Source organism: Pan troglodytes, chromosome 3 (assembly GCF_028858775.2).
Source record: "Pan troglodytes isolate AG18354 chromosome 3, NHGRI_mPanTro3-v2.0_pri, whole genome shotgun sequence".
Taxonomy (NCBI): Eukaryota; Metazoa; Chordata; class Mammalia; order Primates; family Hominidae; genus Pan; species Pan troglodytes.
In genome coordinates this window covers 160,583,976-160,601,317 of record NC_072401.2, presented here as the reverse complement: position 1 = coordinate 160,601,317, position 17,342 = coordinate 160,583,976, and the positions used below count along the sequence as shown (strand labels likewise).

Genomic DNA, 17,342 nt, shown 5'->3' with positions numbered 1-17,342 from the left:
CCTGCATAGGATTTATTAATATGTGTGGGTCACACTGTACTCAGCATTCCACACAAACCTGCAAAGAAAGAAGCACTCCGGGTGAGCCGGAGAGGTCCTCCTTCAGCTACCCCCTGCAGCAGTTTGCTGCTGCATGCTTGCAGCAGACCTAGAGATGGAAACACATAGAAGAGGGCAAACAAAGTACACACACACAAAAAATAAACACAGATTAAAGATAACGCAAAAAAAAAAAAAAAAAAAAACCCACGACAAACTCAAATAAAGCAAAACACACACCCACAATAGTGTATTCAGAAAGAAAGAATTTGTTTGTATCTCTGATTTTACCTAGGTTACTTCCAGTACGACAAGGACCCAAACTATTCTGATTTGTGTTCAGTTTTCCCAAATTAGGATCTTGGTTGATGTACTCAAAGCTGTCTTGCAAGCTATATCCAGAGATGGGGGGAAAAGGAGAAAGAGGACAAAAACGTCAAGAAGCTACTAAAGCTGTTTTCTAATAGACTTCCAAATATAGACAACGACTGATCAGTCACTCAATACTTTTCTTTATAAACAAAGTCTCACATCTACCAAAGGGAATTAAACTTGCAACTTCAGGTGAATTTGTTGGAAGAAAACAAAAGCTATTTTGGAGGTAGCTCAACCCGTGTAACTAAACAACTGTACTTCTAACAATTTCATATTATATAATGAGACATCAAACTCTAAATTTTGCTTCAGTGACTGACACCCGAGATACTGTTATTCATTTCTACATTTTGCTTTAGTAACTGACAGCCAATTTGTTGACATTCATTTTAAGTATTTTACATAAACTCTCAAAATGAAATTAATTTTTACTCTTAGTTAACATCAATGAGCAATTCAGCAACTTTTTTCAGGAATAAAATGCAACAGACATTATAATTCTTACAGGAGTTTCATTTCACAACTTCTAAAAAGAATTACTCATAAAAATGTGAGGGAAGCAGATTTTAATAATTTATTGTATTTATTAACAATTAAACTAAAGACTTTTGCAGTGTGTAGAGCTGACAAAAACAACGACAGAAAGACTTTGAGAATAATACAGCATAATGAAGCCAAAATAATTTTTACTTAAATCTGCATGTAAGGGAATTAATGCAATAAACGTTCAGATAATCCCAAGGGTCTGTTAAAAACAAATCTCGTAAGAAATAAATAACAATTCTCATATTGGCTTAAGTCATGACATTCCAATGTTAAATGTTCAAACTGTTTTGTTGAAGAGTAAGCCAAGACTCACTTAATGGTATTCAAATATATAGAGAAATATTTTTAATTTCCCAGGATAAGAAAAAACAGCTTTTCCTTGACCCCTAAGAATGTCCTTTAATTTATAACAAGCCCTTCTTTCAAATTTATCAAAGTACAACTGGTGTTTTGTTGTTTTATTTAAAAAATGAAGTATATGAAATATTTCTGCCTGAAAGTTCAAAATACACGAATGAATATGCCAAAATGAGTTTAAGTTCTCAGATATTTCAGAATAATGTAGCCCCTTCCCTTTTGTTCTTTATTTTTGATTTCCCAGGAAATTAAAAATTGGTGACTGGGTAACAGATGGAGACTCAAAACATATAAAGACAGCCATTTGTCTTTAGGGCCACCTAATAAAGTCAAAGGTCTTTTCCCACTCACTGTTTATAGGACAGTAGCCACTTTTAAAACCCCTTTGTTAATTTGGACTCATTCTGCTTGTCATTTCAAAATGCCTTATGGCCCTTAAAGAATTAGTCTATCTAGAAATACACACTTTAAAAAATGGGGGTGGGGAATGCAAAATCCTACACTTACTTATTTGTACTTCCACAGAAGCTGCCCATTCTAGCAGAGAAGACTTTACTAATCATCAGTTGTGGAGGAGAACTGTGGAGGGGAAAAAAGGAGAGGGGAAAAATAAATTTATGAGTTAAGGAGTCAATACCACCGTTCCACTTCTCAAAACTAGTAGAAAAGGAAGCCCAGACTCACCGTATGTAGTGTATCTTTAAGGTGGAGCCTTTGTAACTCATGGCAACTGAGCCAAACATCATTTCCCCTAACATGTTGACATCGGAAGCTGGTCTTGTGTACTACATGCAAGAAAACAAAATCAAAGTTAGTACATGGAACATGACATGCAATGCAACAGAAAATAATGTTTATTAATCTCGTTAGTGTCATCGGTGATTAAAACTATTTCTCAAAGCTTCAAGTGGTCATCTTACAATCTTAACTTATGATGGCGATTGCCTATTTTCCCCCCAAAGTATTACTAATGTTTGTGATTTCTTCTCTGTACACAACATCATCACCTAGGATCCAAGTGTTTTATCAGAGTTCATTTTTATTTGTGTTATGAGAAACAAAGATTACTATTATCTCCATTTATAAACTCTAAATACAAAGATTAAATTATGAAAATAACTGTAACTCTTCTCTTGGTACTAAGAAAACATCCTGAAAAAAATATGGTTCAGTATTATTCAGCCAAATAATTAACAACGTGGAATAAAAAATGCCCATTGCTGCAGATAGGGTTTTATGAGGGCCCAAAAGATAACAGATGGTCTGATAACTCTGAAGTTTTACAAAAGTATTTCAACAAATTTGACCCCTCTAGCTTCTGACCAGTCTTTCTCATGCCTTTACCATCCAAAGAGTGGACTGCCTGCCTCCTCTTCCTCTACTCTCACTGGCTTGTTAATCTACCACAGCCTGACTTTACCTCTTAAGCTCAAACTAGTCCAACTGTTCCAATGATGACCTCCTCCCTCTTGGTCAAATCCAATGGACCCTTTCCAGTTTGCTTTATTAAACTTCTCTCAATATATTTGATGCTGTTCATGACTCTCCATTTTGACTCTCTTCTTTCTCAGATCATCCCTTACTGTGGTTTTGCCTGGAGGTCAACCCTACTAACTGCCCGCCTTTTCAACTATTCTTTTGATTTTGATTATTATTTACATAGAATACCTCCTACATCTTTGTCTCTAGACCAAGAGCTCTCCTGGAGCTCTAGAATCGTATACCCCAATACATTCATTCACCTAGTGACATCTGAATGAGTGTCTTGGGATGCAGAATTCTGAGCACCTGTGCTAAGTGCTAGTGACACAATGATGAACAGGACAGGTATGAATGCTGAGCAAACCAGTGTGCCACCAAAGCAACCGTGGTTCTGCACCCCGACCTACCAACTACATTCTCTGTCAGTGTGCTTTCCACCCAAGGAAAAACATGGGAATCACCCTTAACATACTCTTCCGAATCTTTTTTTAAAACTCCAAATACATACACACACACAGACACACAAGCATACATACGCTGATGCACAAATACACACTTACTTATACACGGTTGCAGAGGCGGAAAGAGAAAGATAAATCTATCAGCCCTGCTCAGCTAGGTTCCTCTCTCTTGTTATGGCTCATACCAACTTCTTCCCACTATATGCAGACAGAAACCAACTGGTTTTCACATTCTTTATTACTAACTTCCACCCACCTCCTTCATTTATAATCTGCTTTTTCTTGGGGTACAAGGGCCACATGCCAACTGTGATTCTCAACCTGCTGAAAATTCTACTCCATACTTTTTAAACTGCAGACTGCTGTGAGACCCAGGAGCACTGTGTCTCAAAAAGGGCAAATGCATGGCACAAATCCTAACTACGAAATTAACAAAGTTCTCCAGACCCACTTGCTGGTAATTTCCCTAGTGTTGTTTTTCCAGCAAAATAGTAGAAAAGATTCGACATGGGTTTAAGAAAAAGTTCAATATATCCTCCATCAATTAATATCCTTTTGCCGTTCAATATTTATAAAACATTTCTTCCTTTTTATCTTGTTAGCCAACATTTCTCAATAACCTTAACCCCTATCCTTACACACACACACACACACACACACACACACACACCCCCACACACACAGTGTAAAAAATGCCATCAGCCTTTTATCCTTCATACTCAGATTAGATCTTGCCATTTCTTTCTGTTCCCATACAAGGCTTTCTTCCTTTTACTGGCATGTTCTATTTTCTTAGGATGCCCATATACATTCCCAGAATCCTTAGGAATTCTTATAACAAAACTGGAAAGTACATGTTTATTATTCTGGATCAGAGAGCAAAGGAAACAAAGCAAGGTAATTTACCTGACTGGCAATATTTCTTCCTCATCCAGTTCACAGTGGGCTGTATTACCTCTGCTTGATTACAGTTTTTATTGGAGATAAAAGCCAAAGAGCAAAAACAACATCGATGTGAAACATTTAAGAGTACTCTGTTGAATACTTGTCCTCATATTCCTGGAGTAGAGCCCTCGAGCAGGCATTATTTCCCGAGGAGAAATTACAGTAAATAACTTTAACCCCAGGGGCTATTCCCACAGAAGGGATGGTTGTACCTGGTACTTTGGAAGCTGTTCCTTCGCATGATGTGAAGATCCCCCAGAAGAACTGTGGGAAGAGATGCTGCTGCTGCTACTGCTGCTGACACTGCTGCTTCCCTGGCAGCACTTGGCTGATATTTTAATAGGAACATCCTCTGTTTTCTAGGTTAAGAGAGACAGGCAAGGTAAAAGATTACTAAGTATATCAGGTTCGTCAACAGTTCTTCACTGGGAATTCCTTTTTAAAAGCATTCTGGTGCCTAGGTTGCATTAAAAAACAGAAGCTTTTTTTTCCCCCCAATAATGACAAAAACATGGTTTGGGATGGCAGAATGCTGAAGAAGGGTTCTAGACAAAAGGAGGCAGGTTATGTATTAAGACTTTATCCTCTTTTAATAATTTAACTATTATTTACACTTCAATTCATATAATTGACCTCTGTTTTGGTTATTTGAGTTTTGATTATTAGCTTTTTAGTATTATGTAGAGTCATAATCCATTACATTGATGAGGAGAAAGATGAGGCTTCAAATCTAAATTTTTACTAAGCAAATGGAACTAATAAAACAAAACTATTAATTTGGGCAGACTGGCTCGTAGGGTTTGTTTGTTTGTTTGTTTGTTTGTGAGATGGAGTCTCACCCTGTTGCCAGGCTGGAGTGCAGTGGCATGATCTCGGCTCACTGCAACCCCTGCCTCCCGGGTTCAAGCAATTCTCCTGTCTCAGCCTCCAAGTAGCTGGGACTACAGGTGCCCACCATCACGCCCAGCTAATTTTTTTGTATTTTTAGTGGAGATGGGGTTTCACCATGTTGACCAGGATGGTCTTGATCTCTTGACCTCGTGATCTGCCCGCCTCGGCCTCCCAAAGTGCTGGGATTACAGGCGTGAGCCACCGCGCCCGGCCTACTTGTGTTTTTAATGACACACCTCCTCTACTACTCCTTTAAAGGTAACAGGAAGGAAAATCATGAGGCTGAATTTGTAAGAGATGAAACCAAAACCCTGAAACAGGAGCTACTGTGAATTACATAGCATGTGATGGAAATATGGTCTTCAAAGGTTAAAGACAACAGAGGATGCTCTACTATACATTCCCTAGAGTTCGCCACTAATTTTTATCACAGTGACAAAGGTATAAGGATAAACCTTTATTAATATTTACCTCCCCCCAAACATATTACTCCCTACAGAAGCTTCCTGCACCCTCTATGATAAGTTGTTTATATTCTGAGTCTTCTTTGCCTTTTTTTTTTTTCCTTGTGTAGCTTTTGCTTGGAAAAAAACATGAATGCAATTGCAGCTTATCTAATCTCCAATGTGACAGTCACACTGGTGGTCTAATGCAAATGCCTGCAGTCATGTGCTTGATACAAACTCATGACGTTTTGTGCTTGCCAAGGGAGGCTGGGGCGGTGGGGACTGAAAATGGGAAAAGAACGTAAGGAAAACACAAAATGTGCTGGACCACAACTGTCACTCCAGAAATGATGGCATTCAAAGTGGCACTTGATTATTCCTGAGCACCCAGCACTCCCTCAACACGCTAAAGATAAAGCTGTTACTTAATCTCACTTAAGCCAGAAACACAGCCCCTCAGAGGGCCTAAGTGACACGAGGTGCCACCTGCCTCAGACTGCTAGACCCTTTGGCTGGAGTACAATGCTGAACAGTCTATTATTGGAGACACCACCTGGTGTAGTGAATAGAGCACCGACTGGATTCTTTTGTAGCCTTGGGCAAGCTACAAACCTCCTGAACCTAAGATGCCTTTTTGGTTAGATGAATGCTTCTAAGAAAGCCTATGTTTCCAGATTCCAGCATTATCAGTGCTCTAGTACACTGAAGATTCCAGTTCCTTTTGAAAACTTGTGTTTCTTTTCCCCTCCACCTGCCACCACTATGAGCAGCCCCAGTGATAGCTGCTCAACTAGACCATCCATGTGAGGCCTTCAGAGAAATGGGAAATAATTCAAGAAACTAAGAGGTAAACCATCTCCTGTCCACCAAAGGGTCAAGTGCTGGCTCACCTAAATTTCTGTTACAAATCTAACCAGGAAAGCCTACAGTGAATCACCTGAGAGATTTCTTGGTTTCCCCCTCCCTCCCTTCACCTACCTAACAAGCCCAACAACTACTGTAATGATTAGCCACCTGGCAGAACTCCACTTTAAAATACTGTGGAATCCACCCAGCTAAACTGTGTTTAACCAAACACTTCCTTCCTGCAGAAATGATCCTTATCAAAAGCAGGAAAACAACCCCTTGGCCCTGACGAGACAAAGACTGCGTTATAAACTGTTCATTTACTTAGCTGCACATTCTACAAACTGCCAGTATTTGGTCAGTATGGGTAGCAACTTATTGAACATAAAAAGAATGAATACAAGTGGATTTATTTAATTTGTAGGCATCTGAACAAATATTGAAAAGAGAATGAAAGGTCTAAAGTGAATTTACAAGTACCCTGGTATCATATCCAAAAAAGACCCAGAAAGGTTCAGACTCTTCTCACCTTAAACATGTTACTTTACCATTCCCATTCTGGTTACAAGGGATCAAGAGCTGCTCTATCCTCACTCTACCCATCGCTTGTCGCCCACCCTAGACCACCACCACCACCACCACTACCACCCAACTCTCCACAAAAAAAAAAGGGAAATAAATAAAAGCTCCCCTGGTCAGAAGGGTTTGAGAAACAATCCTTTTTGAAGATAACAATGCAGGTTTGCATATGGAAGCCCTGTAAGTAAGCAAAGCTGTTTAATTTTGTTTAACCCAGTGCTACTTATTATTATCCATGAGAAACACTGGACAGAATGATCTTCAAGCTAACACTTTATCACTTTATGAATTTTAGAGTTCTGCTTTCCCATTACATTTGAGGCACTCACTTGGCATCAAAATCTTACTGGATTGCAACTCACCAGCAAATTTACCTCTAGTACTATTAATAGTACACTGCTTAGCTCCTGCCATGATTACTTGCTAACAGTTTCACTTGTGTTTAGCAGTGAGCATACTCATGCCTGTTGGGGGTAGGGCTTTGATTAAAGGATTCAATGTTTGCTTATGTTTCTTCTGAACCATTAATGGCACTGTATAATATAACTCAAAGAAAAGATGATAGATTAATAAATGATTGATCAGAAGGGTGGTTAAAAGCACAAAAGAAAAGGAGAAAGCAAATCAGCATTTCATACCTGAGCTGTCACCTCCTCAATCTTTTGAACAGCTTTAGAGTCAAACAAGACTTGTCTGCCTCTCCTGTCACAGTCCTGGTAAACTATCAGGCGAATCTCATTCAGGTCAAACTCCGAACATGACCAACTGTGGATTAAAAAGGGCAAAAGAAGTTATGTTATCTGCAGCACATGAGATGATCACAGACAGATAACCTTCCCAGTCACCATGCCTGTGTGCACATCAAAAGGCCACAAGCATGCAGGGCTAGTGATCCCCTCAGAACTGGGGCACCAGTGAGCCTGGGACAGATAGCCTTGTATGTGGATTCCAACGGGCCATACGAAAATTGCCAGTTTTCATGATAAGGGCTGAGAAGACTGCTTTAAATAATAAATCACTGGAGAGAAAGCTTCTCCTTCCAAAGCCAATTTGGACACAGATGGCAGTCAGAAATCACAAGGACATGCAGAGAAGGCTAAATTTGGATGCCTGGGTTCTGGGGACAGCATATCCGAGTTAAAGGAGTGTTAAGGCTTCTGTGTTATTGGGCAGGGAACCATTTGGAGCAAGTCGGTAGAGCCTTCTCTTCTTTCCCTCACCCACACTGAGGTCAAATTGAGAGGAATTACATACCCTAAAATTTATTATCTTCCCCGATTATGGCTAGCTCTAATCCAGGAGTTTCAGAAACCAAGTGCATCACTGTAGAGCACTGGAATTGCTAGCAATTACAGTCAGCAAGAAAGGAAGCATGTTTCTAAGCAAACCAAAAGCAACTGAGATAAAACTGCTCTGAGGAAAACATAGGTTCATTCTTAATAAATGACAGAGTGAGGGAACTACAGAAAAGATAATCATTTAAAAGTGCACTGCTTTGGATATATTCAGTTTTTAACCCATCAGTCCAGTCAACACATATTTGAGTGTCTGTGATGTTCCAGGCACTGTGGTTGCTGCTAGAGACTCAGCAATTAATTAACCAGACAGACCTGGTCCCCACCCTTATGGAGTTCATGATTCAGTGGGGAATGTTAGGCAAATAATCACAGACGAATGTATCACTACAAACTGTGAAAAGTACAAAAAGGAGCAGTAAACAGCTTCAGATTTCCAGATTGAAGGGGTAGGGGAGAGGGACAGAGAAGTCCCTAAGGACTTGAAGTGATATGTAAACACAGACCTGAAGAAGTAAAACAAATGAAGCGCACCACAGGAACAGAGAAGGAGGTGGTAAGGTGTAAGACTGCTGTACTGGAGAAGGAAGAAGAAAAAAGGCCAGAGAGTGAGTGCCGTGAGGTGGAAAGGACGGCAGGCAGGGGCCAGGATCATGTTCTCCCTCCATGAGAAGCCAAGGAAAACAGACGCTTGATAAGATCAGGTCTGCACTTTTTGAAAGTTCAATCTGGCTGTTAAGGAAAATGGGGGTGGAAGAGATGAAGACTGGAAGAAGGAAGGCCAAACAGAATTCATAATAAGAGTTCTGGCCCTTCATAATGAAGGCTAGAGCTCCAGCAGCAGAGGTGGGGGAAAGGGGACAGACACTGGTGGCATGCTCAGAGGACAGAGTTGAGCCGGTTTCCCAATGGACTGGAGAGGTGCCCGAGGTGAAAGGGGGCCTTGCTTAGAGAAGCTGAGGGGGAGCTCTGACAGGACAGAGGAGTATAGATGGACACACAGACAGACTAACAAAAGCAAACTGTAAAACTAGGAGATGATATAAATGAAATCAGACACATCTGGATTCAAACCCAAATGCCTCTGGCCTCCTAGTTCTTCATCAGTACAATGAGAATATTAAGGCTGCCCTCACAAAGCTGTCCTACAAAGCGTAAAGTGCCTCACACAAAGTGTGACACACAGTAAGTGCTCCAAAATGGCAATAATTGCCTCAGAGGATTGGTAATGTTATGATTTTTAAAGAAAATTAATACAGTGTCTGGTACTCAATCACAAATTGTGCATTTTTGGTCTTTTCCTTTTTCAGGCAGTTAATACTGAACATGTTCTTTTTGGGTAGCAGATTTGTTTTCTTAAATCCCTACAGCAAAACATATAAAGTTCTGGTTGTACCTTCTTTCAACAAGCTGTGCCCTAAGTTATCACGCCCAGCATCCTTTCCTCCTAATCTTGATAATAATAAGCCAAGTTTATTTTCAAACCATCTTCCCTCTACTCTCAGTCCAGAGGGAGTCCATGTTTCAGGTCTGGCTAATGAGACATGGCCACATGACCCAAGCTGGCTGTGTGAGCCAGCCCCAAAACTCAGTTGTTCAGCTTGTAAATGGTAACCCTGGAGTTGGTGGTGGCTATTTTTGCCATCATGAAGTAAGGGCCTGTCTGAAAATGAAGTCAGCAAAAGTCAGCGTGGAGGAAAGTAGAGGTGAGCAATAGAATGAAACAGATTCCTGGCAGTACCCAAAGCCAGCTGTTCCTGAGTAAGCACTATTCCTGGAATTAGTTCACTGTCACTTACAATCAACACAGTCTGATGACTATGACCCAGACCACTAAATTTTAAAATTACACAAGGCCGAGGCAGGCGGAACACTTGAGGTCAGGAGTTCAAGACCAACCTGGCCAACCATGGCCAACACGGTGAAACCCCATCTCTACTAAAAATACAAAAATTAGCCAGGCGCACTAGTGGGCACCCATAATCCTAGCTACTCAGGAGGCTGAGGCAGGAGAATCGCTTGAACTTGGGAGACAGAGGTTGCAGTGAGCCGAGATCGCACCACTGCACTCCAGCCTGGGTGACAGAGGGAGATTCCGTCTCTAAATAAATAAATAAATAAAATGAGGTCATTAAAAAGGCTCTGAAGCTATATATTATTATAACATAGTACATACGTTGATTTTGTTAAAAGTAAAAAAAATCAGATTTAATTGCCTTGCATTTTCTTTTAAATGAATTTTGCCCTAATAATTACATTTTGCCAAGACAGCATTATAATTTATAACCAAGTTGTTCAATCCTTATTTTGGAAGAATAACACATATTCAAATATCAAACTGAAAACAGCTACTTTAGAAGAGATAAAATTTAATAATGATCATAACACCTTATTAAATGTTTCATGTTATTTTTCAATGAAAAAAAGATGGAAATAAAAATCATGGACAATTGTTCTGATTCAGGAGTCTAAAAATAATTTTTTTAATTTAAAAATTTTTAAAAAGACACAGAGGGGAAAAGTATGTATTTCAGATTGTCTCATTTTTTGATCCAAATGCTTTAAAAGTATTTTATAAGATACGAGTGATGGACACAGTGGCTCGTACCTGTAATCCCAGCTACTTAGGTTGTTGAAGCAAAAAGGATCTCTTGAGCCCAGGAATTCCAGACAAGACTGGATGACATAGCAAGACCCAGACTGTTTAAAATTTTTTAAAAATTAGCTGGTTGTGATGGTATACACCTGTAGTCCCAGCTACTTAGGAAGCTGAAGTGGGAGGATCACTTGAGCCTAGGAGTTCAAGGCTGCAGTAAGCCATGATCACACCACTGCACTCCGACTCTGGTCTTGGTGACAGAGTGAGATCCCGTCTCTTAAACAAACAAACAAAAACAAAACAAAACAAAACGGTCAGGCACAATGGCTCATGTCTGTAATCCCAGCACTTTGGGAGGCTGAGGCCGGCTGATCGCTTGAGCCCAGGCGTTTGTGGGCAACAGGGTGAAACTCCATCTTTACTAAAAATACAAAAAGTTAGCTGGGCATGGTGGTACACACCTGTAGTCCCAGCTACTGGAGTGCGGAGGCTGAGGTGGTAGAATCACCTGAGCTCGGGAAGTCGAGGCTGCTGTGAGCTGAGATCACATCACTGCATTGCAGCCTGGGCAACACAGTGAGACTCTATCTCAAAAAAAAAAAAAAAAAAGAGGAAAACTCTATTCTTCTTACATATGAATACTGCCTTTGGTTAAATACATAAATATAATTTTGACATTGACATTTCCTTTTTTTGGAGACAGGTTTTTGCTCTGTTGCCCAGGCTGGAGTGCAGTGGCGCCATCTCGGCTCACCATAGCCTCAACCTCCTGCTCAAGAAATTCTCCCACCTCAGCCCCCCAAGTAGCTGGGACTACAGGCATGTGCCACCATGCCTGGTTAATTTCTTTGTATTTTTTGTAGAGAGAGGGTTTTACCATGTTGCCCAGGCTGGTCTCAAACTCCTGAGCTCAGGCAATCTGCCCGCCTCAGCCTCCCAAAGTGCAGTGAGACACTGACATTTTAGTATTAGTAGAGGAAAAAACAGTTGCATAATTTGGTAAAGGAAACAGAAGCAGGACAAAGGCCACCAGTGCTTCAGAATGAGACAGGCTTGGGATCAAATCTCAGCTCTGCTTCCCACCGGTTTTATAGTTTTGGGAACTTCTCCCCTAGGAGTACTTATAGGTCCTGTTGTGAAGATTAAAAGAGATAATCTATGGAAACTCCCAGCACACTCCCAGCCCCTTTCCCTGCCATCCCTGATACACAGGCCTTGAGCTATTGGTAGCTTCATGGCACACATATTCTCTTCATATTCACATTCACTTCTACATTCAACCAACAGTTACTGTGGAGCTTCCAAGAGCACCGACCACAGTTCCTGGTGCTTTACTGATGACATCTCTTCATATGACTGGGGCCACTCGGCATGATTCAAAAGGGGTATGAAAACAAGCCTTGGGGCTTTTGCCTAAAAATAGCTGACCACTTCAGGGAAATGTATTCTAATCTGAATTATTTCATTTCTGTTTTTGCTGAACATAAAGAATGAACACTGTCCTTGGCATCAGGGTATTATTTATGTCCACTTTATGCCCTCAGGCACAGTAAGAGAAGATGATTTGTCTACCTTTTCTTATTGTAAAATTTAAGCAAAATGACTTATACAGACTCTTTTTGGTTTTAAAATTCCATGATGCCAGGATTTGCCTGGTTAGCATTGAAGCCAGGCCTCATTTCTGAAACTACTCATCAAGATTGGAAAAGCAAGGAACCAAAGTCTCAGTTACTTCCCTGAAACATGACAGACACTAGTTCAAGTGATCTGAAACACAGAAAACAGAATTCTCTTTAAAATATCTAGAGCCATGTACTGTAGTTTAAATTGTGTCCCCAAAAAAGATATGTTCAAGTCCTACTTCCTATACCTGTGAATATGACTTTGCTTGGAAACAGGGTCTCTGCAGATATAATCAAGTTAAGCTGAGGTCATACTGAATTAGTAGGCACCCTAATCCAATGACTGGTGTCCTCCTAAGAAGGAGAAAATTTTGGACAAAGACACAGAAAGAATAATGAACAGGGAAGTCACTGCAGACTGAGGGCACAGCACAAACACAAAAAGACAGTATCACTGGGTGCTTGGGATGTGTCTCCTACAGAAGAACCATACAGCAAATGAGGCTAGAAAGGCACCTGAGGACTACTTGTGAAGGACTTTAAATTTTTATGCCAAGGAATGCATCTGTTGCTCTACAAGCTGTGGTGTGCCAATTCCAAGATTTCAAGAAAGAGAATGACACGATCTGACCTGTGTTTTAGGAAGAGAACTAAAGTGATTTGAGAAGACCATTTTCAGGGCAAATGCAGAGGTAGTAGTGACTTGTAAATCCTGGGTTTTGAGGAGTAATGGCCAATAAGGAAAAGAGCAGTAGTTGTATAACATGTTGCAGGGTGATTTGCTATATCCTTTGAGACCAGTTCTAGTGTGGGTGTTGTTTCTTCTCTTGAACTTTTACAGGAATCAGAGTAGAAGTGGTCATGGGTATCCCCATGTGGAAAAAGCATGATCTCTGTTTTTCCTCCTGGTCTCACACAAGGAAGCCTCCCTACATAGTCAAAAATAAGTTTACATAAAGAGTTTAAAGAACAGTCTTGTGATCCAAGAAGGTAAATATTTAAACAGTCAGGAATGATAGGAAACTTTCAATGGTCCAAGAAAAGGCAAAATGAAACAAAACAAAAACAAACAATAATGATGACAACAAAAACTGGCAAAAATACTATCCATTTAACCAGCAATTCCTGCATGCCTACCACTTGGCAAGCATTCTGAGATAAAGCAATGAGCAAACCATAACCCTGCTCCTATGAAACGCACTACATTACATTTTCCAACCACTCTTTAACCCTATTCTATATTCTTTTTTCTCTGCCAACCTCCACCGTTTCCTTACTCTCTCAAAAAACAGCTTCTAAGTACAAACAGAAATCTCTCAAAAGGTTTGCTCAAGAAGAGTGGGGAGACCCAAAGAGCTACACCCTGAAAATAAATGAAGACTAGGGGTGGAAGAAAAGGGAAAATTAAGCTTGACATAGCAATGAGAGTTCACCCTGTCAGCACAAAATACACATTATTTCCCACCCAGTAAAAGCTGTTTATTTCAAGAAAAAATTTATGTAAATAGATGGCAGTAACAGATTTGGAGTTCATTTATCTTTTGCTATGTTAGTACTCTCAGGAAGACTGTGTTGGCTCTCCTTTCTTCCCCTATTTTGCACTTATACAGCCTCAGCTGTGTGAATTGCCTAGAGCAATTTCAGTGGAACTACATAAAAAATCACCACTGAGTTGCTATCCTGTGGTCAGGAGTATAGTGAAAAGTGCTTAAAGTTCTTATCAGAAGCTTTAATATATATTGATAACATAAAGATGTTAATATTAATTTACAAACAATTCCAATTAAATGTAGTCCACTGTTATATTACCAACACAGAGCTATACTGCATGTTGGTTACAATTCTTCCATCTTTAAGAAAGTAGGTGATATGTAAATCCTTTATTCCTTTTGTAAAGGAAAATGTGGAATGAAACAATAAATATGTTTGATCAGCAGCAAAAGCATGGAACCATACTTCTGAGTTCATTCCTTCTGCACACCTTTGAGTGTGTGGCTTCACACAGGCACCATGAAAGGTACCAGGAACAGAAATTAACTATATCCAGTATTTACCTCAATATGCTTACAACTGGGAAGGGAAAGGCCAACATATAAATATTAAGTTAACTATACTGTTACAGGTGCCAAGATAAATGTCTATAGGGACTTATGGGGACTCTACAGGATAAAGAGGTCAAGTCCACACAGTTGGGTGAGTGATGGATGTGAGTCACAGAGGACATGATGCTTGGGACACGGATTAGGATTCACCAGGGTAAACAGGGCTTCTAACTCTAGCTCTGCTGCCTTCAACCCAGATGATTTTAGAATGCTCCAACCCTAGTGCTGAGCTTTCCCAAAATGCATCTGCCTTATCTACCTCACAAGGCTGTTGGGAAAAACAGAGATTAAGTTATGAAAGCACTTTTAAAACTGTAGAGCATAATTCAAAGATCTACTCAGATACACAATTCCTTAACTGAGAGCCTTGGGGCTAGATGTTTCAGAATTCAGAATTTTTTTTAGAAATCAGAAAGATGCTACACTACATATTACATAATACTTCCTCCAGGGGCTGAGATGTAATCAAACCCCCAAAACAAACAAATTAATATTTCACCAGCCCAAGTTATGAATACTTATGCTAAGTGGATTAGATAGAGACTATAAACAGCCTCACATCAGTTCAGATTAATTCCAAAAGATTTTCCAGAAATTTTAGGATTTTGGAATTATAGGATAAAGGATTGTTGATCACTTTAGTGATTACCATGTCTGAGAAAAGGACAAAAGACTGAAATAACTTTCAGGTTCCCCACATTTTCCTGAATATAACTGATCTCTAACAAAAATGACAGCCAAAAGTTTATGTGTAAGTAGGTTAGTTGTAGCTCTGAACTTGTTTTCCCCCTCCTTGCCACTAAAACAATGTGTAAATGGTAGCAAAGGTCACAAGTTAAAACCACATAAGTCTTTAAATAATGTGTTCACACGGCAGTGACAAAACATTATCGTATGTGTCACAATACAGCCTAAGGTTTGGGTGCTATGAACAAGGAACTACAAAGTACAGAGAGGAAAAGACAGAATTTCTTCCTTCCTTTCTGAGTTCAGGATCACATCAAGTAAAACTCTAAAACAGATGAAGTTTGTGTGTGGCACTTACAGCACCACTACCCACATGCCACTGCCCTGGGGCCACCACAGCATAGACAAAATAGCAGAGCACTGCACAGGATGTCAGATTGCCTAGGCTGGAGGCAGCCATCCCACAGTCCCATCTCAGTCACTTCTTCACCTCTTAATCCAGTGTCTCCTCCTCTATAAAAGGATGGGGTGGGGCCAGGCATGGTGGCTTATGCCTGTAATCCTAGCACTTTGGGAGGCCGAGGCAGGCAGATCAGAGGCCAGAAGTCTGAGACCAGCATGGCCAACATGGTGAAACCCCATCTCTACTAAAAGTATAAAAATTAGCCAGGCGTGGCGGTGGGCGCCTGTGATCCCAGCTACTGGGGAGGCTGAGACACAAGAATTGCTTAAACCCGGGAGGCAGAGGTTGCAGTGAGCTGAGATCACACCACTGTACTCCAGCCTGGGCGACAGAGTGAGACACTGTCCGAAAAAAGAAAAAAGAAAAAATGGGAAATGGGGTGGGACTAAAATTATACCTAAAGGTCTGGTGCTTCCAATTCTAACACATTATAATCCCAAGTTATCTATTAAATGTGCACAGTGTGATTTAGAATAGATGATCTCAGCCAGGTACGAAAAGGAAAGCAATCTTAATGAATTAACCTACATTATTACTACATGGTATCCCTTAAACCTGCTAAACATAATCTGTCTTTGATAAGCATCTTAATATCAACACAACTCTAATCAACAGAACTTTCAAAAGGTGCTCACAAAATCTGAAGGAGAAAAGTACAAGTTCTTTTGAGGTGAGAGGAACACTGAGTGGGCAGGTCACTGTGGCAGTCAAGACTCTGCCCCTTGCCTTCTGATGTTGTTGTTGCTGTTATTAATAGTTCCTTCCTTTTTTCTGCTTAAAAAACCCACAGAGGTCAGGTGCAGTGGCTCATGCCTGTAATCTCAACATTTTGGGAGGCCAAGGCAGGAGGATCGCTTGAATCCAGGAGTTTGAGCAATATAGTGAGATTCTGACTCTACAAAAACAAAACAAAAAACCCCCACAGAATCTCTATAAATGGCCCATTTTTCCCCAAAATGGTTCCCTTAATTCTTAAATGCACATTATTTATTCTTTTCTGATATCTATAAACTAGAAACTACTTGTACTTAAAAACAGCCAAACTGACAAAAAAAAAAAAGAGCTTTACTGTTCATCTCCATGCATATATTAATTCAATAATCACTGAGCTAATTTTTTTTTTTTTTTTTTGAGACAGAGTCTCACTCTGTCTCCCAGGCAGGAGTGCAATGGTGCAATCTCGGCTCACTGCAACCTCCACCTCCTGGGTTCATGCGATTCTCCTGCCTCAGCCTCCCAAGTAGCTGGGATTACAGGCGCCCACCACCACACCTGGCTAATTTTTTTGTATTTTTAGTAGAGAGGGGGTTTCAGCATGTTGGCCAGGCTAGTTTCGAACTCCTGACTTCAACTGATCCGCCTGCTTTGGCCTCCCAAAGTGCTAGGATTCCAGGCATGAGCCACCGCGCCTGGCCGAGCTAATTCTTTTACACCCTTGTCAGCATAATCAAAGCCGTCAACACATTATTATATTCCTGGATTACTGAAATACATATTGGTCTGCAATTATAAAAGGTAACTTACATCAAGATGATTTCATATCTTTCCCCTCCCTCATTTTGGGAAATCATATACTAATAATAGACAACTGAATAAATTTCAAAGTA

The 17,342-nt window shown here is 40.2% G+C and overlaps 1 protein-coding gene across 8 annotated transcripts in view; it reads right to left on the bottom strand.

Annotated features, from left to right (window-relative positions):
• Nucleotides 1-17,342, bottom strand: part of FNIP2 (folliculin interacting protein 2) — a 137,551-nt gene that overhangs the window by 72,860 nt on the left and 47,349 nt on the right. For 4 of the 8 annotated variants that reach the window (XM_009448478.4, XM_009448477.5, XM_016952460.4 and 1 more), the window contains 6 exons: nt 7,606-7,732; nt 4,418-4,564; nt 2,002-2,102; nt 1,825-1,896; nt 331-431; nt 59-148 (listed from right to left, as the gene is read on the bottom strand). In XM_009448478.4, the coding sequence (XP_009446753.1) occupies nt 59-148; nt 331-431; nt 1,825-1,896; nt 2,002-2,102; nt 4,418-4,564; nt 7,606-7,732 (638 nt within the window). The remainder of the gene's footprint in view (nt 1-58; nt 149-330; nt 432-1,824; nt 1,897-2,001; nt 2,103-4,417; nt 4,565-7,605; nt 7,733-17,342) is intronic. The other 4 variants (XM_001146477.6, XM_063809975.1, XM_009448479.4 and 1 more) reach the window with 1 other exon arrangement.